Source organism: Sceloporus occidentalis, unplaced genomic scaffold (assembly GCF_023333645.1).
Source record: "Sceloporus occidentalis isolate IW3139 unplaced genomic scaffold, rSceOcc1.0.p SCAF_5, whole genome shotgun sequence".
Classification (NCBI taxonomy): domain Eukaryota; kingdom Metazoa; phylum Chordata; class Lepidosauria; order Squamata; family Phrynosomatidae; genus Sceloporus; species Sceloporus occidentalis.
The window spans coordinates 145,184,857-145,210,580 of NW_028316985.1; the positions used below are offsets into that span (position 1 = coordinate 145,184,857).

At 40.8% G+C, this 25,724-nt stretch overlaps 1 protein-coding gene across 2 annotated transcripts in view; it reads right to left on the reverse strand.

Moving 5' to 3' along the window:
* LOC149312944 (GRB2-associated-binding protein 1) overlaps nucleotides 1–25,724 on the reverse strand; it is a 99,946-nt gene that overhangs the window by 8,755 nt on the left and 65,467 nt on the right. The window contains exons 2-7 of one of the 2 annotated variants that reach the window (XM_089525740.1): nucleotides 22,234–22,528; nucleotides 16,395–16,608; nucleotides 11,752–12,353; nucleotides 9,645–9,730; nucleotides 8,771–9,077; nucleotides 2,254–2,343 (exon numbers count right to left, since the gene is read on the reverse strand). In XM_089525740.1, the coding sequence (XP_089381866.1) occupies nucleotides 2,254–2,343; nucleotides 8,771–9,077; nucleotides 9,645–9,730; nucleotides 11,752–12,353; nucleotides 16,395–16,608; nucleotides 22,234–22,528 (1,594 nt within the window). The remainder of the gene's footprint in view (nucleotides 1–2,253; nucleotides 2,344–8,770; nucleotides 9,078–9,644; nucleotides 9,731–11,751; nucleotides 12,354–16,394; nucleotides 16,609–22,233; nucleotides 22,529–25,724) is intronic. The other variant, XM_089525742.1, reaches the window with a different exon arrangement.

Sequence of the window (25,724 nt, forward strand, 5' to 3'; positions counted from 1 at the left end):
ACAGTCTTGTTTGCTCACTGAAATCTCCACTGTGGTAGAGCCAGCTTGACATTCCTTGAAAGTGAGTTCTACAACAAAGATGGTGCTACTGAGGAAGTTCTGCTTTGTGTACTCACCAACCCAGCCTCTCCCACCTAGGACATGCCACAGGACCCTCATTTATATATATTTATAATCACAGAGATTCTGAATACTCATTTTTAAGATGGTTACGATATACATTTCTGCTAAGATGTCAGAGGGGACATTTCAACGTAAAAGAAAATGCCCTTAAACGCTGCCCTGTTCTGGGCTTTACATTCTTTTAAAACAATATAGTTTTTTCAGACATTGTTTTAGAGATTTATTCATTTCTAACTCAAAGTTCACCCTTAATAATCTTAGATGGATTTTCCTCTGATGGAAGGTTCTGAAATAATGCTGCTGGAATTAACAACAAAAGGTTTTAAGTGGCATTAAGCCATATTTGATAAACTGAGGCGGGTTACAGACCGCCCGTTTGGGGCGAGCTGCACCCGCTCCTTTCCCCGGGGTATCGGGGCCTCAGCGTCCAGAGCGACAGCCGCTGAGGCCCCAATCCGCCGCTTTCCAGGCTGCAGGGAAGCGGCAAAAGACCCCTTCCCCACAGCCTGGAAAGGGGTGTCCTTGGGGCTTCAAGCCCCAAGGACACCCTGCGGCGGCGGCGAGGAGGAGAAAGGGGCCACTTGGCCCCTTTCTCCTTTGGTCCGCTGGGCGCAGCCATGTGAAGGCTGCGCCCAGCGGACCAAACCAGGAAGGAGCTCCGAAACGGAGCTCCTTCCTGCTCCGCGCTAAGGGCTCACTAAGCGCCTTGGCGCGGAGCGAGGACGTCACGTCCGTGCCGCCCCGTATAGAGGCGGTGCGGTCATGACGTCCTCATGGCGGCAGCCGTGTGGAAAGGCTGCTGCCATTTTGTGCGCGCAGCACGCGCACTAGGGTTAGGGGGGTGCGGAAGCACCACCCCTTTCTAACCCTAGTATGCGCTCCGCGCGTACTTTCTGCCCCATTTGTAACGGGCCTGAGTTATTATAATAAGACTTTAACATTTCTAAAGCCCAACAGGAGACAAAAGTAATAATGCTACATACTCTAAGCTAGGATTCTAGAAGAGGTACAGTTTACTTTTGAAAATGTAGCAGCAGTTACAAACTGCTAAGATGTCCGAGGGGACATTTCAACGTAAAAGAAAATGCCCTTAAACACTGCCCTGTTCTGGGCTTTACATTCTTTTAAAACAATATAGGTTTTTCAGACATTGTTTTAGAGATTTATTCATTTCTCACTTGACTGTAACTATCCACAGTATAGAACTATCCAACTGTCTCACCAGAAAGAGTGATGGACTGTGGAGAATGTTTCTATATATTGCTTTACATATTAACCTCCCCCTGACATCACAGAATACTTATTATTATAAATTCAATCATCATTTTTAGTACATGTTCAACCATCATTAGGCATCACTGAAGGACTTAATCTTAAGACCTTGTGATTTCTGCTTTGAAAGTTATTTCTACCTGCTGGCTGATTTTTTTATTTTCTAGCAAAGCAGGAAGGGGAGAAAAACATATTTTACATAACGTAAAGGCATACATTGGCCTTTACTAACTTGCTACACATTCCAGATTCTGGCCATTTCAAATTATAATATTATCCTAAATCAAATTAGGTTCCATACAGGGATGGTGCCCAAATGAAACCCCTTCAACAGATATTTACTAGGAATCTAAAACTGTGACATCCAAATACCACTGAAAATCAACAGATAAAATGTATATGAAACTGCAAACTGCCAAGTTTGAAACTGTAACATGTCAAACTGCTTCTGCTATTATTAAAACCTCCATCTATCTGGCAAGGCAAAATATACAAGCACAATGCAGATGTATTCTATTCTATTATTAAAATAACTTTATAATAATCACTCTCTCTTGTTTCATCCCAATATCACAAGACTATATACTTACCTCATCAAGCATTTCATGGTGGATATATTATTTTGAAAACAAAAAATAAGTATGTAACAACAGATACTAAGCTTATTAGAAGAAAAATTGTGTTTATACATATCTTATCCAGCAATTCCTCCCTCCCAATACTATGTATGCCTTTTTCTGAGCAGAAAATAATGTGGCTAACAAGTAAATAGACCCATGGATTGAAATGTAAGAGAAGTAATGGCAAAGTTGTACAAGAATTTCACTTTTAGAAGATTTTATTACACAAAGTACATACCCTTTCTTCTTGTAGTAAATTCACCTATGGTTTGTGAATCTGTTCGCTCTAAACCATGTGGCTTAGGTCTTAAAATTTTAGGGCTCTGACCTAATTGGTAAAAAAGAGAGAGTCTATCTTAATATAGGAAAAAATATATATAATCACTGGGTGGGAAAGCTAGAAACCTATAAACAAGCTGCCAAGCCCCTTGCAGAAAAGTACATACAGAAGCAACAGTGAACAACTGGTGGAAAGAGTTTTGCAGTGTGGCTAAAGCACATGCTGGGCGTAAGCCAGAAGGCATGCAGGAGACTTGCTTTAAGGAAGCAACTCAGCTAAAATGGGTAGAATGACATGAAGAAATGGATGTTTTTTCTTAAACAATGTCTGGTCTAGCACAGAACTGATAAGTACAATACTGCAATGATTCCCAAACTGGATCAAGCAAAATACAATGACAGGGATGACATGTACCATGAAAATTTAAGGCACAAAGTTGGAGACATCAACACACTTACATCCATTAGACTCAAGGAACTCCTCTTTCTAAATCCGATTGCTAGTTCCAACTTGAGTAAACCCAATGAATCAATGGATTAATATATCATTCAGCAATTGATAAAAAAAGATCTACTGTAGTTGGGACTAGCAACTGGGCTTAGACCAAAATATATTAGATGTGTACCATTTAGATGACTGCATCTAAATGAATGAATACATCCAAAAAGATCCTAATCAGCCAAATTAATCCCAAAATGTAGAAGAAGTTGCTCCCTTCCACAGCAGCCAGCAAGACCTCATCTTGCTATTTCTTAACATGTTGTCCTTAGAACCACTTTATGAAGTACACTTCCATGGAGGAAAAAAACATGACAATGATATGTAGAGCTGTGTGTGGTCAGACATACATATAATGTACAAGGAAAGGCAGTGTCATGAACGAAATGAAGCTTTGCAGCATATATTAATGAAATGATGAAATTCTAGTACACCAATGCAACAAAACCTGCCTCTCCTACTGCTGATCCCAGAAACAACTAACATTAATGTGCTAAAAACTAAACCTATTTCAAATACATAATTAAGGTGTTGAATTTGCAGTGTATCAGCTTATTCTATCAGTGTGTGTGTGTGTGTGTGTGCTCACCTTCAAGCCACCTGTCAACTTATGACAGCCCCATTAATTTCATAGGGTTTTCTTAGGCAAGGAATACTCAGAGGTGGTCTGCCTCTGCCTCTCTCTAACTATATGCCACAGTACCTGGTATTCCTTGATGGTTTCCATCCAAGTACTGAGCAGTCCTGAACCTGCTTAGCTTCTAAGGACAATAAGGAAATGGTGCCTTCAAGTTAATTGGACTTCACATTTTATCAGTAATACCTGCTTATTGAGATTAATGATCTATTATAAGAGCAGGAAGAAGGCAGACCTGGATTTACTCTTAATTCTGTAGGTGACTGACAGTAGATTAAGAAGTATTCTTTACACTCAATATTTTAATCAAAATAGATTTTAAAAGGTGCTCCACAGCTTACAAAAAGATTTGGAAACCCAGTGTGATACTGGGCTGGATGGTATAGAGAGCACATTTTAGAAATGCTACCTTTTTGGACTATAACACCCAGAATCCCCAAGTAAGCATAGCCACTATCAATGCTAGGTTAGAGACTCTGAAAGTTGTAATTCAAAAACTGTCTTTTCCATGCTCTGTTTCAGAGGTACCTATTAATTTGAAGTGTATTATCTGCCTCTCACTGGAACACTAGTTTGTACCTGGCTCTGATTGCTGGATTTTGTGGTTTCCAGTGAAAAACAAAGGAATACCTGCAAGAACAGAAATTAATTATCCTTTGTCTATCACTATCATGTGGAAACATAAAGAAATGAGTGCAGCACACCAACCTAAGTACGAGCATATAATAAAACATTGTTGAGCACTGCAATCACTGCGACAATACTATAAGAATGCAATTAAATACAATCCTAAGGCAAATTATTTGCTTTACAGTGCAATCTTATTCTTGGCTATGCCGAAGTAAGCCCTGCTGAATACTTACTCTCAAGTTAAATATGTACAGGATTGCAGTCTCAAGAGGCATTGCAATTTTTACCATGTACATTCCATTCATCCACCTACAAGCTATTATGGAATACAGAACAAACTGCCATTCAATTTGTCTTCTTAAGTGACCATTTCACACTACGCAATGATTCCACTTTAATTACCATGGATGCATCCTCTGGCATGCCAATATTGGCATTTTTGAGAGGCGTTTTTAGAATTTCATGCCAGAGAACTCTAGTGCCTCACCAAAAGCCCAATACTTTAAGCTGCCTTGGGTCCCATGTTGAGAAAGGCAGGATATAAAATTGCACCACCCCAGCCAATTTAGGCCAAGGACGCCTTGGGTTTTTATTTTTATTTTTTAGGGGTTTTTTGTTTGTTTTTTTAAAATAGGATATAAACAGGAAGTGACTCGTTCTCACTTCTTTTTCTTATAAAAGGCCTCTCTTGTACCTAAAATGGCCCAGAGGGGCCTAAAAATGTGGCAAAATTTCCCTCATGTCCCCTTGGCCTTCTTCAGCCACCCACACTATTCTGTAGTTTTTCCTACTGACATAAAAGGCATAGGTTCTGATCTTTAGAAAAGTGAAGGAAATTCAAGGAAGGATACTTCTGCTTGATTGTAGACAATCTTCCTCACTTCCAGGCTCACAAAAGGTTCCTCACTTCCAGGCTCACAAAAATTAGGTGTTACAACTCCCAGAATCTCCCAACCAACATCGCCATGAATAATGCTGAAGAAAGACCATTTGCTATGTTGGCTTAGGACTCCAAGAGCTGTTGTAGGAGTTGGATGCTTCCTATTCTCCCCTCTCCACTCTAGCTATTTGTGATTCAACTCTTACTCAATTCCAGAAAGTTACTGGATCTTCTGAACCATGCAGAATGAGACACAGTCAGAAATGGGGAACTTTTTTTGGACTGCAACTTCCTAAAAATGCTAGCCAGCACAGCCAGTAGGACATCAAGAACCTATATATTCTGTATTATATCTTCTTAGCATTTTTCATAGTTGTGATGGTGGGGTAAAAGTAAATTTGCTTGATAAAGATTCAGTGACACTAAGAAGTACCACTGTCTGTTAAAAGCCATAGTATTACTTTGAGAACAACTCCAAAAACTGTCACATTCTTGTATAGTCAGTGCTTAAGACACAATTCAAGAATAAATGCACAAGATAAAATTTCTTTAACTTTCAAAATATTTTTTTTCACTTGTGCTACAGATAAAGTGGGGTACACAACACATTATGTCATATGAGAGCAGAGCTGGGAAAAGTGCATTCAGAATTTGGGAACTATGGTCCAAAAAAGTAACTTCTCCAAGGTCTGGATAGAATCTCCTCCAATTGACACAAACTAGGTATTTTTTCCTCACAAGAGTATAAAGCAGTAACATTTAACAACTTGTCATGACAACTCAGGACCATCATGAAAAACCATTCCAATTTGCAGTATGTTTTAGTTTCTGGACATAGCTTCATAATGTCATTTTCCCATTAATTAAGTCTCTGCATTATTGGTTTTCATATTAGCATTATTCACAATGGCATCCTATCAACATTCTTCTACTAAAGATGGCAATAACAATTACTCTATATGGCATTGGTTTTCAGCAATAAAAACCCTACATTTCAAAGAATTATCTGTCTCATACCATGTTGTAGTTGTGTGCCTTCAAGTAATTTCTGACTTATGGTGACCCTGGGTTTTCTGGGGCTGAGTATGTATATGACTTGCCCAAGGTCATCCAGTGGGTTTCCATGGCTGAGCAAAGAATCGAACCCTGATCTCCAGAGTTATAGTCCAACCCTCAAACCATTATACCAACCTGGCTCTCTTCTCATAACATATTCATATAAGCACAATCCTCGACCTTATCCCCCACCCTTCAACCATAAAGAAAACTAACAGAAGCCTAATTTCAGTCAATTAGAGTAGGTGTACTGAATCATTGGAACTATTAAGAGCCCTTTTACATTATACAGTTATAGCCCTATGGTTCCCCTTTATCTGCCATTGTTCCATATGGAACCCTGGGATATGCAGTTTAGGGAGGAAGACTTAGAATTCTCAGGCAGAAATTTCTAATACCTAACTAAATTACAATCTCCAGGATTCCAAAGGATAAACCCATTGCAATTAAAATGGAACCATACTGTTATAACTGTCTTGTATGAAAGGGCTTCAAGTGTTGTACTGTATTGATTTACCAAGTTTCAATTGATTCAAGGAGTCTAATCTAATTGGAATTACCAATAGAATTAAGTCCTCGATACATGGCAGTTTGAGAGTATTCCATTTCTTTTGATTTATATGGACACTACCCAGTGGTGCCGAGAGGGGACAGAGATTTTCCAAGCAGGTCCCATTTGCTAGCAATGCTGCTTTCAAAGTACCATCACCAACACATGCAAGCTTTGAAAGATTAAAGCAACAAAAAGCAAAATTATTACAAGAACATAATTCAATATAAGTGGTGTCAAATAGGTCATTGAAATAACATTTTATGACATGTTCTCAAGTATCTTTTGTCTTTTCTAAAAGGAGGAAAGCTTACCTATCTCCATACACACAAGGTTGGAACTAGACTTACCCCTTTGCAAACAGGACTGCTCCTTCCATTTACAAAGGTAATCATTGGAGATTTACAGCATGAGGAGGAGGGCATGATGGCCATTTTATTCTGATTTTCCCTCTCTCTAGATATCCCAGCACCACCTCCAATTATGATCAAGAGAAATCTCCAACCCAATGGAGTTCAATTCCAGAAGAATAGAGCACTAGAGGTTGGGGACGGGGGGGACTGCCACTCTGTTCTATTCCTTTGCTGAGTGTATGTTTGGACCCAACTCAGTAATTCACAAAGCATTATCCTGACCAATGCTCTTGGCTTTTGCATGAAATCCCTTTCAAAATTTTAAAGAATTAACAGATGCTCTATCTCCCTTAAATACTAGCTGTGAGCTAAGAGAGGAAGGTGAATATCTCTTAGCTCACATACATTGTTAAAGGCGCATCCATATAGAAATACCTAGATAGAAAGTGCAGACCACCAGACAACTGCTGAAAAGGTTGCTCATACTTATGTTCTGTGGATTATTTTGAGCTGAACCACTGAGAATGGGAGGCAATTAAAATTTAACTTCTGCTTAACCACAAAATATTTTTTCAATTAATCCAAGGGGATCTGCCAAAATAACATCACTAATGGAAAGTACAAAGTCTGGCTATCGTAAATTCATTTGAGCCCTGTATATATGTTTGTCTCAAACACAAGTAGTGCTAAATGGGAGGGGGGGGGTAAAAGGACATAGAGGCAAGTTCTACCACTAACATCCCCGTGTGCTTGTCTACCTTGGAGATGTGCACATATTTTAGAATGAAGATTTGAAAGGAGATTCTAAGTTCATATAGCTGAAATACACTCACAAAGGAGTAATGTTAGGAAACACTGCCTAACTATATTCCCAATGATGAATGCACCTATAACCACCTGTCAAAGCTTCATGCTAAACCATGAAGATTTCTAAAGTAAACAATAGCAATAGCAAGTACATTTCTGTACCGCTTATCAGTGCACTTAAGCACTCCCTAAGCCAGTGATGGCAAACCTATGGCACGCATACCAGAGGTGGCACTCAGAGCCCTCGCTGTGGGCACACATGATGTCACCCTAGCACAGAGTTTGCCAGAATTTCTTACTGGACAGCCAGGGGGACGTGGCACTTTGCAATAAATAAGTGGGGTCTTTGTTGCAATTTGGGCACTCGGTCTGTAAAAGGTTTGCCATCACTGCCCTAAGCAGTTTAGAATGTGTAAGCTAATTGCCCCCAACAAGATGGATACTTATTTTAGCGACTTCAGAAGGATGATAGGCTGAGTCGACTCTGAGCCCTTGGCTGGTATTGAACTCACAACCTTATGGTTTGTGAGTGAATGGCTGCAAGCACAGAAAGATGTTGGGAGACATCTTAAGCATGCACCCAGATCCCCACCCCAGGTTTACACCTATTCATAATGCCAACGGATTCCTGTGCAGCACTCTTCACTGAATTAGGGATGGGCAGATGTTTGGTTCACTTTTCTCCTACCTTCAAATTCTGTGAATTTTGGCAACTCTTGCGGTCTCTTCCAATTCTGGGTAGGCAAATCTATTAGTTTTGCTTTCTTCCACCTCTAAATTTTGTGAATTTGAGTAAATTCTGATTTTAAAAATGAACACATACAAATCTTCACTCATCCCTAGTCTGAAAATATAAGTAGCTTAGAAATGTCTCTACAGCAAGGGTTCTGTAGAAGAATATTGTCTGTATATTGTCAAATATATATAGTGCATATGTTTTATAAGATAACTTGTAAACTGTTCATATTGTTTCACAAATTCTTCACCAGATTTTATTCTATGAAGGGGAGAACAAGTATTAAAGATCTCATAAACACTCAGAGCAGTGACCACACTCTCCTCACCTTTTCTGTCTGGCTTGAGGTTCCTATCCACAGGTGGTGGTTCACATTCGGCAACAGGGACTGGCCTTCTAGGAGGGGTCTTCGGACTGGACCTAAAACCCATGTGCGCTGGTGGAGGGACTTGCATTCCAAACAACGAAAAGTCAAAAGTGCCAGGAGTCATTGGCACATAGTTCGTCACTTCTTGGATAGGTTCAGTAAAACTGCTAGAATGCTGGCGTGGGGGAGAGTTTGGGTTCATGGGGACATAATTCTCTTCCAGTTCTTCACTTGAAACACTTCCTACAGTCAACAGACTTTTGTTTTTCTAGAAGTAATGAAAAAAACCCAGCATTTTTAAAAAGGGCTAGAAATTAATTCATTTTCCTAACTAGGCTTCCCAAACTGCAACAGAAATTATTTCTACTGTGATTTTGATCAGTTCTAAAAGTAAATTTCTATTTTGTAACTAACTACCCCAATCATACACATTTTAGCTTAGCTAGTGATGTGATGGCCACTTGACCCCCTCCTATGTCTTGAAAGTCACACTCATTCCTGATTGTTTTGTTTTTCAATCCCCTACACTCCTCTTTGTCAGTAAGATACCCCTTTATAAAAAGCAATGAACTGTGCCATGGTCATACCACAGCTGCCTCCCTCAATCTCATGTCACATGCATGGGTTGGACTATTGTACAGACAGTTGCCATGATGGCTGGAAATGATGGGGGCTGTCTGCAGGACACCAGGTTAAGAAAGGCTGTATTAGAGCAGAGCATTCCTGCTTCACAGGAAATATACTTTATCGTTTTCCATTAACAACAAATATATATGAAGGGAAGTGCCCCTCTCCTGCCACTATGATGACAGTTGACAACCTAAATCAAACTTACAAAGTGGTTATGGAAGCCTTCTAGTGAACTTGATCTGTCATTCGCAAATGTTCGTGGAACAAAATAGCAATCTTGAGAACCAATATCTAAAACAAAAACAAAAACAAACAAAAAATGAGGGGAAGAGAAAGCAACCATGACAAAAGAACATACAATTATATACTGTTAGCCAGATGGGTGATATATTTTCTATTTTAACTGTGACAAATGAAAGGTATCTAATCTAACCTTTGGCCAATTTAGGAAATGCACTAATGATGTCTCTCTGATAGGTGGACACTCCAAGCTCTACTTAAAAAGCTGTAAAACAGGCTTCAAGAAACAAATTTTTCAGACTTGTATAAGTTACTCTACCCAATCAAGGAAACATCCATGGATGTCACTGGTTTTTTTATTTTAAAAAATCTATTTGAGCAAGGCAACTGCAGCTCAGAGTTCTTTAAAAATATATTGTTTTAAAAAAACCAAACTAACCCCTTTTATTTTTAAGGACCTACTGGAATGTGTAAATCTTGAATTTCTTAGTAATTAATGGTGCATTAACTGTATCTGTAAGAATACTACACAGAATTCCTTGCCCAAAGACTGTTCCATTAAGAGATTCCAACTTCGTATCACCCAAATTTCCACCATGCACTAAGAGTCTTCACAGTCTGACAGTGAAGATTAAACACTGGCCCACCTAAAATAACTTATCAAGGAAGGTTAGGCTGGCTCCCTTTTCTGGCAGTAAGCACAGACTTAAAAATTCAAGAAGACTTTTGGCAGCTTACTGGCTGCAAAACAAAGTACTAATTACCAGCTAGGTGCTACCATTCCCTCAATGATGTGTTTTGTAATATGCCTTTAGTTTAATTATACATTCTATTGAATAGTAATATGAGCCTCTCTGAGTCCTATTTTTGGGAAGAAGATGGAATAAGCAATCCAATAAACAAACTACCCTCCTGAACTATAAAGGCTTAAAATCAGCTTTATTTCTTATTATTTGGATTAAGTAATCTAGGGTGGGCAAAAAAAGCAGGAGGGGCTTATAAAATCACTTGACTATCAACTACCAGAAAGGGTCAGAGGTTTGAAAAATTTTCTGAGATTCTGGAAGTTGCAATAAGAAAATTAACTTTTCCCAAGAGCTGGAATGGAGAGCCCAGATTTGAAAGTTCATCACCTTTATTAGGCACCCTCAAAATGGTACAGAAGGGTGCTAAACCCTATAAATGGTATTTCCCCAAACTTCCATGCTCCCAGTTACTTTTATCCCTGAGAATAAGCTCCCATTTTTCAAATAAACACATATCTCAAAGACTTAGGTCCAAAACACACTGCAGAAATAATCCAGTTTTACACCACTTTAACGGCTCTAGCTCAGTGCTAGGGAATTCTGGGAACTATAGTTTTGTGAGACATTTAGCCTTCTCTGTCAGAGAACTCTGGTGCTACAATAAACTAGAATTCTCAGGATTCCCTAGCACTGAGCCAGGGCATTTAAAGTGGTCTCAAACTGGATTATTCCTGCAGTGTGTTTTGGACCTTAGAGAAGCAGACTTAGTTTCAGTGATGGAGTTTCAGAGAAAAAGCAACTAGAAATAGACGAATCATGCACTCCTTTTCTGACTTCCTATTTACTTTTCCAATGTAAATATTTCCCATATCCCATCCAGGAAATTTTAAGGTGTAAATGGGGCCAGAGGGTTTCCATGTTACACAGCTGCAGTATCCCACACAATTTGCTCCCGAGACCCATGACTCTCTCCTCAGCACTAGCCCAAGTTATTTTGCTTCAGAGAGGTGTACAGTATGCCAGGTTCCGCACTTGCCAAATTCCATATACTGAAACCAAACCAGACTAGCAACAGTGATAGAGCAATACCCACCGCTACAAGCTAGTCTACAAGCTCATTTAGGGGGGCCAGGACATCTCCCAAAACAACATATATCTGATCACTGCTCCCTGCACTCCAGCATCTGATGCCTGATGAAGATGCTTCACTCTGCCTCACAGCAGTGTTGTCCCTTACTAGTTTTGATAGACTGAAGCTTGGGAGTATTTTAGTGAAGCATCAGTAGAGTCTGTGTTGAAATGTAACTAAGATGAGACAACACCAACCTCTGCGGAATACATTGAAATCCATGGTGGAAATAGTGTTGCTGCGTGAAGGGGGCATGTTCCCTGTAGGGATGCAGTAGCTGCTATCGGTGTCTGAGGAAGTACGGGAGATACTACATGCTTCCACAGGGGAGCGGTCTGAAGAATAATGAGGTTTTGGTGGCCGAGGTGGAGGAACATCTGGAATTGTCTCAAGTTTTGAAGTCTGAGCCAATGATCCTTCTGGAAAAGTTCGTGGAATCTGGTAAGTACTTCCAGGTGTGGGAGGAATGTCATAACTAATGGAGAAATGCCTCATTTGTGCATCAAGAGAAGATGTATTAGATGGGGCACTGAAAACATGTTGCTCTCCATCTGTGTCAGTTGCTGAAGGAGATGCTTTTGGTAAAACATCCTGCGAATAACTCCTTGGCAGATTATAAAGGCTACCATCTACTGACACTGAGGCAGCCCTTGATGGGGGAGAGTCATACACACTTGACTGTTGAAAAAATCCATTCACTGTATGCTTGTTCAATGATTGCACAGATGTTTTATGGGAAGGTACATTATCATTGCAGTCTGTTTCAGAAGTGGCCGTTTTTGCTGCATCAGCCTGTGACCTAAATGCAAGATTAAACAAAACAAAATTATTGTGATATGCAGGTTATTATAGAAACACGTTGCTTGTGAAATAAGAAGCCCTAATCAGTGAATCAAAACAGTATGCAAAAATGTCATGCAGCTGTCACATGAAATGGACTCTTCTACTGGCACCGGACAAGCTTCTTCCTGTGTAATATTAAAGAAGCTACATGTGGGGTGGGGACAGGAGAGGCAGTCTCTTTTTCTTTCTGTAATCTAAAGTGTAGCTACTTTAATGATGAACTGCTTCTCCACATGGTACTACTGAGATCTCAGCTCCCATTCTATCATGGAAGGTGGATGGCTCCAATGAACATGAGTGGGATGGTTAATTCCCTTCAGGCTTTTGACCAGATTCTGAAGGATCTGTCCAAGGGCCTAATCTACTACTGAGATGTGGTTCAGCATTTTGGAAGACCTTTTTTAAGCTGCCTCGCTGAGAATGAAGTCAACAGCACGCCCTGCATTCTGTCTTGTAGATTTTAGGTTGGGAGGGCCCTACACGAACAGATGAACTAGATAATCAAAAGCAGTCAAAAAGAAGATAGCTTATGTGGCCCACTTCCTGAACCAACATTTGCAATGCTGGTTAACAGTCATAATATGGAAATCGGTTAAGTTATTGGTGAGAATTTGGAATGTGCTTGTTTTGTCTCATTTTTTAAAAAGAAGACTGCTTTGCTGTTGTTGTTGTTTTTACCAAACACAGCAGAAATAACACATTGTGTTTTTGCTCTATTTTGAAATAATGTACTTGAACAAGAATTTCAGTGTCAATATTAAAAGGTAGTCGCAATGTGAAATGCTGTTCTTTTAACATGAATGAATAAAATGGGTAACTTGATGTTGGGAGAGGTCTTTACAACTGGTGTGTTTTCTTTGGGAGGAGGAAAAACAGCATAATAGGAAGAATATAGGGGAGGCCCTGACTCCTTTCATTTATACAGTCAGCTCTCCATATCCCTGGATTCAAAAATCCATGGCTTGAAAATAATTTAAAAAAAATCCAACATGTAAATCTTGGTTTTGCCATTTTATATAAGGGACAGCATTTTATCATCCCTTTGTATATAATAGGACTTGAACGTCCATGGATTCTGGTATCCTTGGGGGTTCCTGGAACCAAACCCCAGCAGTTACTAAGGTGTCACTGTATCAGAATGGGATAAATGCAGCCCTCCTGATGTTATAATGCTACTGCCAGAATTCCCCACTACTTTCTGTACTGAATAGGGCTCAGAGATGGTACAGTCCAACAATATGGAGTCCACCAACATGTCCACGCTTGAGTTAGAAAAAAAGTTCCCAAACCCTTTTAAATTACAGACAACTGATACAAACAACAAACAGGTCCACACTTGAAGCCACAACATCTTCAAGTAGGAAATATTTGCAATAGCTATTATAATCCACAGCAAAACATGCAAAATATATGTGCACACAAAGAAACCCAAATTGATTCAAGCAAATTACAACTTCTTGGTTAAATTCTATATGCAGATGCCAAACAATTGTCATTACACTCACTGCAATGGAACTTTTTTACTTTCAAAATCCTCCAGCAGTAAATACTCCTCTCCTTCTTCTGAGAAAATGTAACAGCTGGTTTACAGGACATGATAACAATTGAGAGATATCAGAAATGCAAATTATCTTTCAGGAACTCTGAAGGCTTTTTGAGGAGGGGAAAGCCCTCCTTCAGCTGCATTAAAAATCTCACTGGGTTAAATCCAATTCTTAGTCTCAACTACAGAAGACCCACTGAATCAATCACTGAATAGTAAGTGTTATGTAAATCCTACTGATTAAATGGATCTATTCTATTTGAGACTAACAATTGGATTTAGGATGTAGACTTTAACATATTATTAAAACAGTGAACTAAGATAGCTATATAGTTTGATCCTATATGAGATACTGACTTATCAGTGAAAAACATCAACCACAATTCACATTGAGTTAAGTGCAATTGTAAAGAATACATTAGAATTCCACCAAAATCTGAACAGTGAAAAATGGGATCTTGTGACTCCTTTAGTACTTGAGCTATACTGCTGCTAGTTCACAGGACTGGCTGTTATTTTAAGGAACAGGAAAAAAATGGGTTTTTTGAACCAAATTCATTTGCCGACAAGTGACACAGCCAGAAAATTGTGAATCAAATGTTGAAATTATATGGTACAAAATGACTGACCAATATAATTGCCTGATAGCACTATAACTGCTCCAAAATATTTAAGTGAAAAACAGCATTACATGATAGTGGCAGCACAAAAAGTCAATAGGCTGCCCTTACCCAACTCTCTCCACAAGAGTTTTTTGATCAGATGCTCAATGAAGCTGTGGACCTGTGATCTGGTGAAGTAATTGGCCCCTCCATATCCACAGTTTCTTTACCCACGGATTCAAGCATCCACAGCTTGAATATATATATATATATATATATATATATATATATATATATATATATAGTGTGTGTGTGTGTTTATTCCAAAAAGCAAACCTTGATTTTGCCATTTTATATAACGGACACTATTTTACTATCCACTGTATTTAATGAGACTTCAATATCTATGGTTTTTGGTATCCACAAAGGGTATTGGAATCAAACCACAGTAGATTCCAAGGGTCCACTGTAAAAGCAAAAGCAGTGGTCACCATGACAATAATGCTTATTACATCATGGCGTTTGGCCAAGTTTACACCCAGTATTCACCTCCCTCACGATTAGTAACTTGCCCTTTCTTTCTCCCAAGAACACCTTCACCTCTCGTTAAGCAAGGGCAGGGAGATGACAAAGGGAGGTCTTGCATTGAGCAAGAAGGTGGCAATTAGGGTGAGGAGAAAGCAGGGCCTATTTACTGGGAGGAGTTACTAAACCATGCATATTGCCAATAGTGGGAAATCGTTGCAACCCTCTTGGGTTGCAACACCAGAAAAATGCAGAAAGAAGTGAACTGTGTTACCTGTAAGCCGTAGGTAACTCTAAAACAAAACAAAACAAAAGAAATCCTTATCTCATTTCTCCCTAAGATATCTGAAGGACTGTCTCCTTCCATATGAGCCTGCCTATCCTTTAAAATAAATTGCTGCAGCTTTCTTGGCTGTTTTATTGGTTTCTATGGCATCATTGATAGCAACACAGAAAAGGGATTTCTTTGTGATAGCACCAGAGTATGGAAATGTTACTTTTGGAGAGCTGCAACTCCCAAAATGCCTCATCTTATATGGCTACACTGGCTGGGTTATTATGGAAGTTGGAGCCCAAAAAAGTAATTTTCAAAAGATTTGATCAACACCCTGCAGATAGAGATTCACATCCTACGAGGTTAGCTTCAGTTTATTTGTATTTCACTAGCACTTGAAAATTATGCATTATTTTAGAAAAAGCTTCTGAATCCACTGTTGTTTAGATTAATTCACTGTTTGTTTTGACTTTTTGTCTGGATTTCCCCCCCTTTCTGTTCTGTCATTTTGCTCTTGATACTGCATTTACTATAATAATTTCTTATTAGTAGTATTAGTAGTATTGCCATCATCCTCTTTATTGTTGTGTCTGTTCCTACACTTCATTTGAACCACTTCTTTGGAGAAGATAAAAGTGAAGTATATATTTTTATATAAACAAGTAATAAATAATCATCTGTCAGGCTGCAGTTCTTTTTACAAATCATAAAAGTCTAAGGAAAACAATAACATGGTAATCCAGCATTACAACTTTCAAAAGTTTGATGCCAAATGGTCCAGGATTTATGCACTTAAAAAACCACTATAGGGGAGGAAAGAACGAGACACCCCCCCCCGACCCCCCAAATCCCCTGAAGGTCACTATAACAAATAACAGCCAAACAGAAATCTTCCTGCCACAACAGCCCTTGTTGGCACTATTACTAAAGGTCTGCAATTCCCAGAATCCACTGGCTATGCTAGTTATGGGGTCCTAGGAATGTCAGTCTCACTGGAAGTAACTTTTCTAACCTCTGACTACCACTTTCATGGAAGAAAAAGTTAACATTTACCTTGATGGTCCTGGCTTCTTGCTCTGACAGTTGACCAGTAACAGGTAGTCTTGTGGATCTTCTTGACTTGAGGCAGATTCTACTGGTGGTATGTTAATTAGCTGATATGGAGGTGGTAGGGATGGTTCAGGTTGTACAGATGGCAGGGAAGTGTTGACAGCTAAGGGTAATTCAGTTGTAACTGGCAGAGAACTGCCAGGTGGCTTCACAGCATCTGCAAAATGCAGAAACACTTGACAGAGTCAATCCATGATGTATACAACATTTTCAAAATTATGTGTGACAGTCAAAAAATGACATTTTAAATCACGATTGGGTCATGAGGGAGATTTTTTTTAGCCTGTTATATTCATTTGATTATTACATATTAATAAATTATATATTTCTAATTATGGATAAAAGCCTGCAATGTAACAATTTGTTTATATAACCCATGTTGCAGATGGTAAGTGAAGGTTACAACTATCTAGGGACGCAAATCCCTCCATCAGACAACTTATTAGGGCTGCATCCACACTGCAGAAATAATATAGTTTGATACCTGAAGTTCCATGGTTCAGGGCTACAGAATTCTGGGAACTGTAGTTTATTATGGCAGCAGAACTCTCTGAGAGAGAAGGCTATGTGTCTATAAATCCTAGAATTTCATAGCATTGAGCCAGGGCAGTTAAAGTGGTGACAAACTAGATTATTTCTGCAGTGCAGATGCAGCCTAGGTAACACGTGCACAACACTTAACCATACTTGTGCATAGTAAACTTTATTTCTTAAGAAACATAGGCCCCATACAGACAGGCCAAAATAAAGCTGCTTCGGGTCACTTTGGAGGTATGCTGTTTCAAAGATGCATGTGTACTAATAGTGCAGAAGCTGCGCCAAAGTTGTGGATCAGGTCATAATCTTGGGGAAAAAACTGCTCTTTTTCTTGTTTTCTCTTGTCCTTTTCATTTTCTCCCTTTTGTACAGCACAAATAAAAAAACCAGCTGTTGTCATCTACTCACAATGCCCTTCACCGTCGGCAGGCTGGCTGCAGCTAAGAAAACTGAAGTTCAACAATATCTGAAGGAACACATGTTTTCCATCACTGTTGTACTAATTTAATACTGACAGAAACCGATTAAAGCCTAATTCTGATGCCACTGGGATCTCTTTTCTCCTCACTTCATCATGCACCATCTAGTGAACCCTTCTAGTCCTCACTCAACATGATTTAAGCTTCCCTTGAAATGGTCTCACACCAGTTTTAGTGAAACTGTGCATGCAACTTGCAACTGAAATCCATTTCTGAACTTCTTTATTCCCAAAGAAGTCTTCTAATAGCAACAGAAATACAGGAGAGGAAAGAAAAAGACAGTGGAGAGAGATTTCAATATCCCTTTGATTTCAAAACTCCACAATAACTTCCAGAATGACAGAAATACATCATCTTCACAGACAGCAAAATGAGGAAACGGTAAGATAGAAGAAGATATTATACACCCTTAGAATGAGTATGGGCAATACCACTTTTAAATGTTCTTCTACATGAAAAGCTGACAGAAAAGATTAAAAAAACATCCTTCCCTGATAATAGATAAAAAATTTCCAGAAATACTGAAATGGTGGAAGGGGAGACTGTCAATGGGAACAGAAATTTTAAGAAAAACTGAAGTATATACAATGGTCACTCTCCTATTAAACTGATACTTGTTTTTAATGCTTTAACCATACAGAATCATAGAATCATAGAGTTGGAAGAAACCACAAGGGCCATCCAGTCCAACCTCCTGCCATGCAGGAAATCTAAATCAAAGCATCCCCAACAGATGACCATCCAGCCTCTGTTTAAAGACCTCTAAGGAAGGAGACTCCACTACAGTCCGAAGGAATTTGTTCCACTGTCAAACAGCCCTTACTGTCAGGAAGTTTCTCCTAATGTTGAAGTGAGATCTCTTTTCCTGTAGCTTGCATCCATTGCCCCGGATCCTAGTCTCTGGAGCAGCAGAAAACAAGCTAGCTCCCTCCTCAATATGACATCCTTTCAAATATTTAAACAGGGCTATCATATCACCTCTTAACCTTCTCTTCTCCAGGCTAACCATACCTAGCTCCCTCAGTCGTTCGTCATAGGGCATGGTTTCCAGACTCTTCACCATTTTAGTCGCCCTCCTTTGGATACGCTCCAGTTTCTCAACATCCTTTTTAAATTGTGGTGCCCAAAACTGGACACAATATTCCAGGTGGGACCTGGCCAAAGCAGAATAGAGTGGGACTATTACTTCCCTTGATCTAAACACTATACTTCTATTGATGCAGCCTAAAATCGCATTGGCCTTGTTAGCTGCTGCATCACACTGTTGACTCATGTTCAATTTGTGGTCTACTTGGACTCCCAGATCCCTTTCACATGTAGTCTCGTTCAGCCAGGTGTCACCCATCCTATATCTGTGCATTTCATTTTTCTGCCCTAAGTGCAGTACCTTGCATTTCTCTGTGTTGAAATTGATTTTGTTAGCTTTGGCCCAGCTTTCTAGTCTGTTCAGGTCATTTTGAATTTTGATCCTGTCCTCTGAGGCATTAGCTACTCCTCCTAATTTGGTGTCATCTGCAAATTTGATGAGTATACCCCCAATTCTGTCATTCAATTGATTGATAAAGATGTTGAATAGCACTGGATCCAGGACAGACCCCTGTGGGACCCCACTGGTTACTTCTCTCCAGGATGAAAAGGAGCCATTGTTGAGCACCCTACAGGTTCAGCCGGTCAACCAATTACAAATCCATGTAACAGTTATGTTGTCTAGCCCATTTTATAACTTAGCATGTAGCAATTGTTCCATGTATTCACAGAGCTATTTTATTCATTTCTTCAAACATTCTTCTTGGTCATCTTTTAGGCAAAAGAATTCTATATGAATATTTAGAAGACCCACTATGTTTAGCCTGTCCTCCTGGCACTAAGTCCCACTGAACTCAATGGGGCTCTGTGTGTGTGTGTGTGTGTGTGTGTGTGTGTGTGTGTGTGTGTGAGAGAGAGAGAGAGAGAGAGAGAGAGAGAGAGGGCGAGAGCGAGAGAATATTACTCACAGAAGTTGTAATAAACCAGAGGTGAATTATTTAGACATAAAGGTAGTAATACAAATATGGTACTACTATTGCACATTCAGAGAATATGAAATAATAGGACTACATCTGGATATCAAGTTAATATTTTTAACAGCACTTGAAACACTGAACTCTGCACATGAGAACAGTCAATTCCAAATACTGTAGGCTGTCTTATTTAATATACATGCACTGGCACACACATTGGGACTTACTGACAGTTTTAACTAAAGTAGGCCCACTGAACTCAGTTGTTGAATGGTGAATCAATACTTACACAAATCCTGTTAATTCAATGGTTTAAACCCTAATTGGGAATAACAGTAGAACTGAGACCACTTAGTGAGCTGCATGGTGTCTTCTGAACTCAATGACAACCCCCCCCCCCCCCCAAGCATGGAAGAAATTTTGAATTCCTCACAGTGTTTTCAACCTACTGACAATCTCAACATGACACTTCTGTTTTGCTGCTTTATGGTCCACTGAAAAATGCCACCCAAAATATATTTTTTGGTATCAATATGTGAATGTGAGGGTGATATCTATCACCCCATTGATCACCAAGGTAGCAATATGTTACCAAAAAGAATATGTTGACCGATCCACCTTCTCCAAATAATACATATTTATCTATAGCTCTTAACATTTCCCCTATCACTAACTTTTTCCCTGGGCAAAAAAGTTCACAATAATCTACCTTCCTCGTAAATAAGTTGCTCCTGCCTTTTGATCATTTTGCTTGCCCACTTCCACAACTTTTCAAATCTACTATACAATACTCAACACTATCATTTTCTCCACATCTGTTTCAAATCACAGAGTCCATTCAACTACTAATTTTGCTAAACATGTAGGCCAGACCAAACTGATTTTTAGGTATATTGACTGATTTCTTGTCAAACAGCTCAGCCACCACTTGTCTCCATTCTTGCAGAAGCCTTTCATAAGAAAGAAAAGGATCACTCTTATTTTGGATTTTACACATTTGGAACAGGTAAGACTTGGGTTTTGATCTCAACTTAATGTCATTATGAGGATTTTGGCAAGTTGCAACCTTGGCTTATGTTTCTTACTGGTAAAATGGTGCACCTAATTTGTGATGAGATGATACAAATTAAGGTTGACTCATGACATAGTAGAAACATTTCATACAATTACGTAAAAAAATTAAGATAGTTGATCAATTAAAATCTCATGCTGATGGGCTAACAACAGAGGATAGATATTCAGATTAGGTGCTCATGAAAGCCAGTATGGTATAGTGGTTTGAGTGCTGGTGTATGACTCTGGAGAACAGGGCTCAAATCCCCATTCAGCAAGGGAAATCTACTTGGTGACCCGTGAGAAGTCACAGTCTCTCAGCCTTGGAGGAAGGCAAACCCTCTCTGAATAAATCTTGCTAAGAAAATCCCATTTACTTTTGGTGCTCAGGTCTCTCCATTATACACAACATTCCAGGAAATATGAGCCCATTAATTTAGAATTTTATTATTAAACTTTTAGAAAACTACTATTCTGTGGCATAGGGACTACAGTGGCAAGTTAATCCCATTGTTCAAGATGTGATCAAGCTTCAATTATTCCATGAATGTATTATGACCATAAATATATAGCAGGCAGCATACAAGACGCAACATACAACACTAGATTTCTTATGAACAACAGAAGCCTGTGGAAACAAGAAAAGAGTATTTCCCTCTACCCACTGCAGCCCCCATTTGAGCCCAAAACTGATTCTCAAAGGGCCCAAACAGATGGGCCAAATAGAGTGGCTTGGAGTTGTTTTGGGGGTGTGGTGTTTAGATGATGTACCCTCCTGAAACAGTCAGAAGCCACTCCAAAGCTGCTGGCAAAAGGAGTGGATTTAATCTGCTCCTGTTGGTGGCCTGTTTGGGACAGCAGAGCAAACATGGACAGAGATCACTCCTTTGGGCTGCCTGCTTTGGCCCTAGGTCTAAGAAACTCTCCCCATATCATATTTTCAGGTAGTACAACAAGTGAAATACAGAGAGACGGTGAGGGATGTTTGCTGTGCTAGTGACAGGATACTTTGGATTTAACAAATAGATATTTAAATCCAGATGCAGGCTAATCAAGGCAACAACACCTTAAAAGCTCAACTATCCAATAATAAAAAACCTGTCTTATAACATTTGAACCTGCAAAAGTGAATGAAGAATTTGCACTTGAGTTTTGCCACTAAAAAGTCAATTATTTCTACAGAAATGCACCAAAATGAATATTTTACCAAGCCTAAATCATTTAAAAGATATGTTTCAGATGTATGCTTTTTCAGATGTATATTTGGCCCTCCAGAAATTGTGGGATTGTAATTACCAACAACTCAAGCCAGCATGGCCAATGGTGAGGGACAATGGGAGCTGGACTCCAGTAAGATCTGAAGGGCCACACTTTTCCCAGCCCCAGTCTATGCAACAACACAGTATTTTAAAGCTCCTAAATAATGAACAGTTCCTCTTAAAGAAGCACACATCAGATGTTAGCATGAAATTAATCAGTGCTGCCATTTACAGTTGGCCTTCTGTTTTCACGGAGGAAAATGGACACCCCCCCCCCATGAAAACAGAGTCTCGCGCATATTCAAGCGCACACCCCTTTTGAAATAGTGGAGGTTGCCCCTCCGTGGATAACTGAGGGCACAGATCTCAGATCCATGAGTTAGGAGGGGCAATTGTAATTATAGAGCTGCTGAATCAGAAAACGAATGAAACATTTTTTAAAAAAAGCCCTTACCTTCTTCAGTAGGATTGAACCCACAGATGTCACAAATACATCGAACCCACTTATTCATTTCCTCTTCACTGTCAGCCACTAAGTAGAAGACTCTGTCTATGGTGTTAATGTCAAAAATATAACTATTTTCGAATTCTTTTTTGTTAAATGTCAATCCAGCATCCACTTGTTGACATAAGTTCAAGTCAATGACACGAATTGGTTTCTTGGCATGGTCATTTTTGTAGTATTCCAGGACATCTGGATCCCCCGTCAGTCGACCGCTGCGAAGCACAAACCACCTCCTCTTCCATGCCTAAAGAAGGGAAAGAAGGGGGAAATCCAGGTAATTAATATTTTATATGAGTTAATTACTGAACCAGCACTGAATATATTGTTTAAAGTTACAGTAACTATCCAAAGTCTGAACACTATATTCTGAAGTAATGTTCTTCACTCTGATACGTGTGAAATGGCTAAGAGGACAAAGAAAGCACAAAATCAGCTTAGAGTGCAATCCTACACCTTTCTCCTCAGGCACAAGGATATCTTTACTTCTTCCCCTTCACATCAATTAATTTATAACCCATCTTTCCCCCAGAACTATAATGCAAGGCAACTTACACAAATTGAAATAAGTACAGATATTTTATTATTGCATAAAAGAACAAATAATTTCAAATATTTTCACCAGAGCTTATAGATTTCTTACATACACACATTTTATTATGCTTTTACAGACTTTGGAACTCCTTTTTGTTTTTTGGCAAAAAAGCATTTGCACAAAAATGCGTAAGTTTTGCACAGACCACAAATTGAACAGTGTGATGCGGCAGCTAACAAGGCCAATGCGATTTTAGGCTGCATCAATAGAAGTATAGTGTCTAGATCAAGGGAAATAATAGTGCCTCTCTGTTCTGCTCTGGTCAGGCCCCACCTGGAATATTGTGTCTAGTTGTGGGCACCACAATTTAAAAGAGTTGCACTGGAGGACCTAGATATTCCTAGAGAGAACATATAAATCAAATCCATGAATAATCAAATCCGCAAATATCAAAGCCACAAATATAGAGGGATGAGTGTATTTATTTTCTTTTGCTTGGTACAGAAACACAGAAGGAGAATATCAGTCACTTCCCAGTTTCAGGAACTTTTAAGCTACCATAATGTGTCTTCAAGGAAAAATAGGAATCTAACAAAATAGTAAATTAGGCCATGGAACCATCTAGATCATTATTATCAACAGCAACCAACATTACTAGTGGTCCCAAGGATGGGTAATGTTAGGGTTGCCATAACCCGGTTGCAACCGGGTTTTTCCCGGTTTTGGCTGCACCTGCCCGGTCACGGCACGGGTGCAGCCAAAAAACCGGGAAAAGCCCGGTTGCAGCGGGGTTGCTGGGCAACCCTGGGGCCTCTCTGCCCTCCTCCTCCTCCCCCGCGCATAGCCGCACGGAGGAAAAGGAGGGCAGCGAGGCCTGAGGCGGAGGAGGCTGCAGGGAGGCGGCGCCTCTTGGGCGCAGCCGCGCCAACCTCTCCGCCTCCCTGCAGCCTCCTCCCTCCTTCCTGGTCTCCGGTGGGGCCAGGAACGAGGCAAGGCAGCGGCGATCGCCGCCGGGCTCCCCGCCTCCTTCCTGGCCTCCGCCGGGGCCAGGAACGAGGCGAGGCCCAGGCGATCGCCGCCGGGCTCCCCGCCTCCTTCCTGGCCTCCGCCGGGGCCAGGAACGAGGCGAGGCCCAGGCGATCGCCGCCGGGCTCCCCGCCTCCTTCCTGGCCTCCGCCGGGGCCAGGAACGAGGCGAGGCCCAGGCGATCGCCGCCGGGCTCCCCGCCTCCTTCCTGGCCTCCGCCGGGGCCAGGAACGAGGCGAGGCCCAGGCGATCGCCGCCGGGCTCCCCGCCTCCTTCCTGGCCTCCGCCGGGGCCAGGAACGAGGCGAGGCCCAGGCGATCGCCGCCGGGCTCCCCGCCTCCTTCCTGGCCTCCGCCGGGGCCAGGAACGAGGCGAGGCCCAGGCGATCGCCGCCGGGCTCCCTGCCTCCTTCCTGGCCTCCGCAGGGGCCAGGAACGAGGCGAGGCCCTGGCGATCGCCGCTGGGCTCCCCGCCTCCTTCCTGGTCCCCGCAGGGGCCAGGAACGAGGCGAGGCCACGGCGATGGTCGGCGGCCTGCTCGCCTCCTTCCTGGTCTCCGCTGGGGCCAGGAAGGAGGCGAGGCCCTGGCGATCGCCGCTGGATCCTCGCCTCCTTCCTGGTCCCTGCGGGGGCCAAGAAGGAGGCGAGGCCCCGATCCTGGCCTCCGATCGCGGCGGGGCCCAGGCGGGGAGGGAAAGCCTCCTTAAGTGGAGGCTTTCCCTCACCGCTTGGCCTCTGCTCCCCGCCGCGATCGCCAGGAAAATGTAGGACAGAATTTTCAAATGTAGGACACATTTTGTGTGTCCTACATTTGAAAATTCTGTCCTACATTTCCCCGGTTTTGTGGTCCGGCGCTATGGCAACCCTAGGTAATGTAGTTCAAAACACTTGGAGAACAGTAGCAGGGGAAAGTTGAATAACCAGCATTTTTCCCAAGCTTTCACACAGCATTACTTGGGGATTCCACTGATTGTACCTAGGCACTCCACATGCAGACAATATACCCTGAGCTATTTATTTGCATTATTAGTATAAATGACATTTATATCCCTCTTTTTCTCCTGTAAGCTCAAGTGGTATGCATGGCACTTCCCTTCTCCATGTTACCCTCACAAAAACCTGTGAGGCAGTCCAAGATCACCTAGTGAGTTCCTGGGTTAAGGGGATTCGAACTGGATCTCCCAATTTACAGTCAAACACTGTAACTACACCACATTGGCTGTCCTCTTATGAGGTATAACGGGGGGGGGGGGACTCTTGATGGGCTTCATTTGACAACAAGTGTATTGGGACACATAGGATGCAGGTGTGAAAGTCTGCTGCATCCTCTCACACATTCATGGGATTGAAACCATGCCTGTATTTCAGTGCTAACACAAATCTCTTTCATCTCTGAGAATGAAATACAGCTCTTATTGCAGCCAGTTTCATATCATTTTAACTGACTTTGTTTATGATCTTGGATGTCACAAAATAGCAAACATTGAAAACAGTGACTTTAGACTATTAGCACCTGCTTCTATGCCTCCCACCCCCATATGTCCCCAGAATATATTTTTTTTTCCAGATAGGGAAAATGAGAATGTTTATTTCAGTTGCATAAAATGAGTCACTCTCACTGAAACTGGCACAGACGATCCTCAAAAACAAAAGCAATTCCATAAACTACACACTAATAAGGCAGACACAAAGGTTCTCTGGATTATAGCACAAAAGCACAATTTAGCAGCAGAATAAAGCTTGGAGCTGGACAAGAGAACTGACATCAGCACGCGTGCTAATCATAGTACAAAGGCCCTTCTATGTTTTGTCAAACTGAAAAGGGAGCCCACATAAATCACTCTTTGTTATCTGAAAATATCTGGGATTCTTGAAGCCTGTTC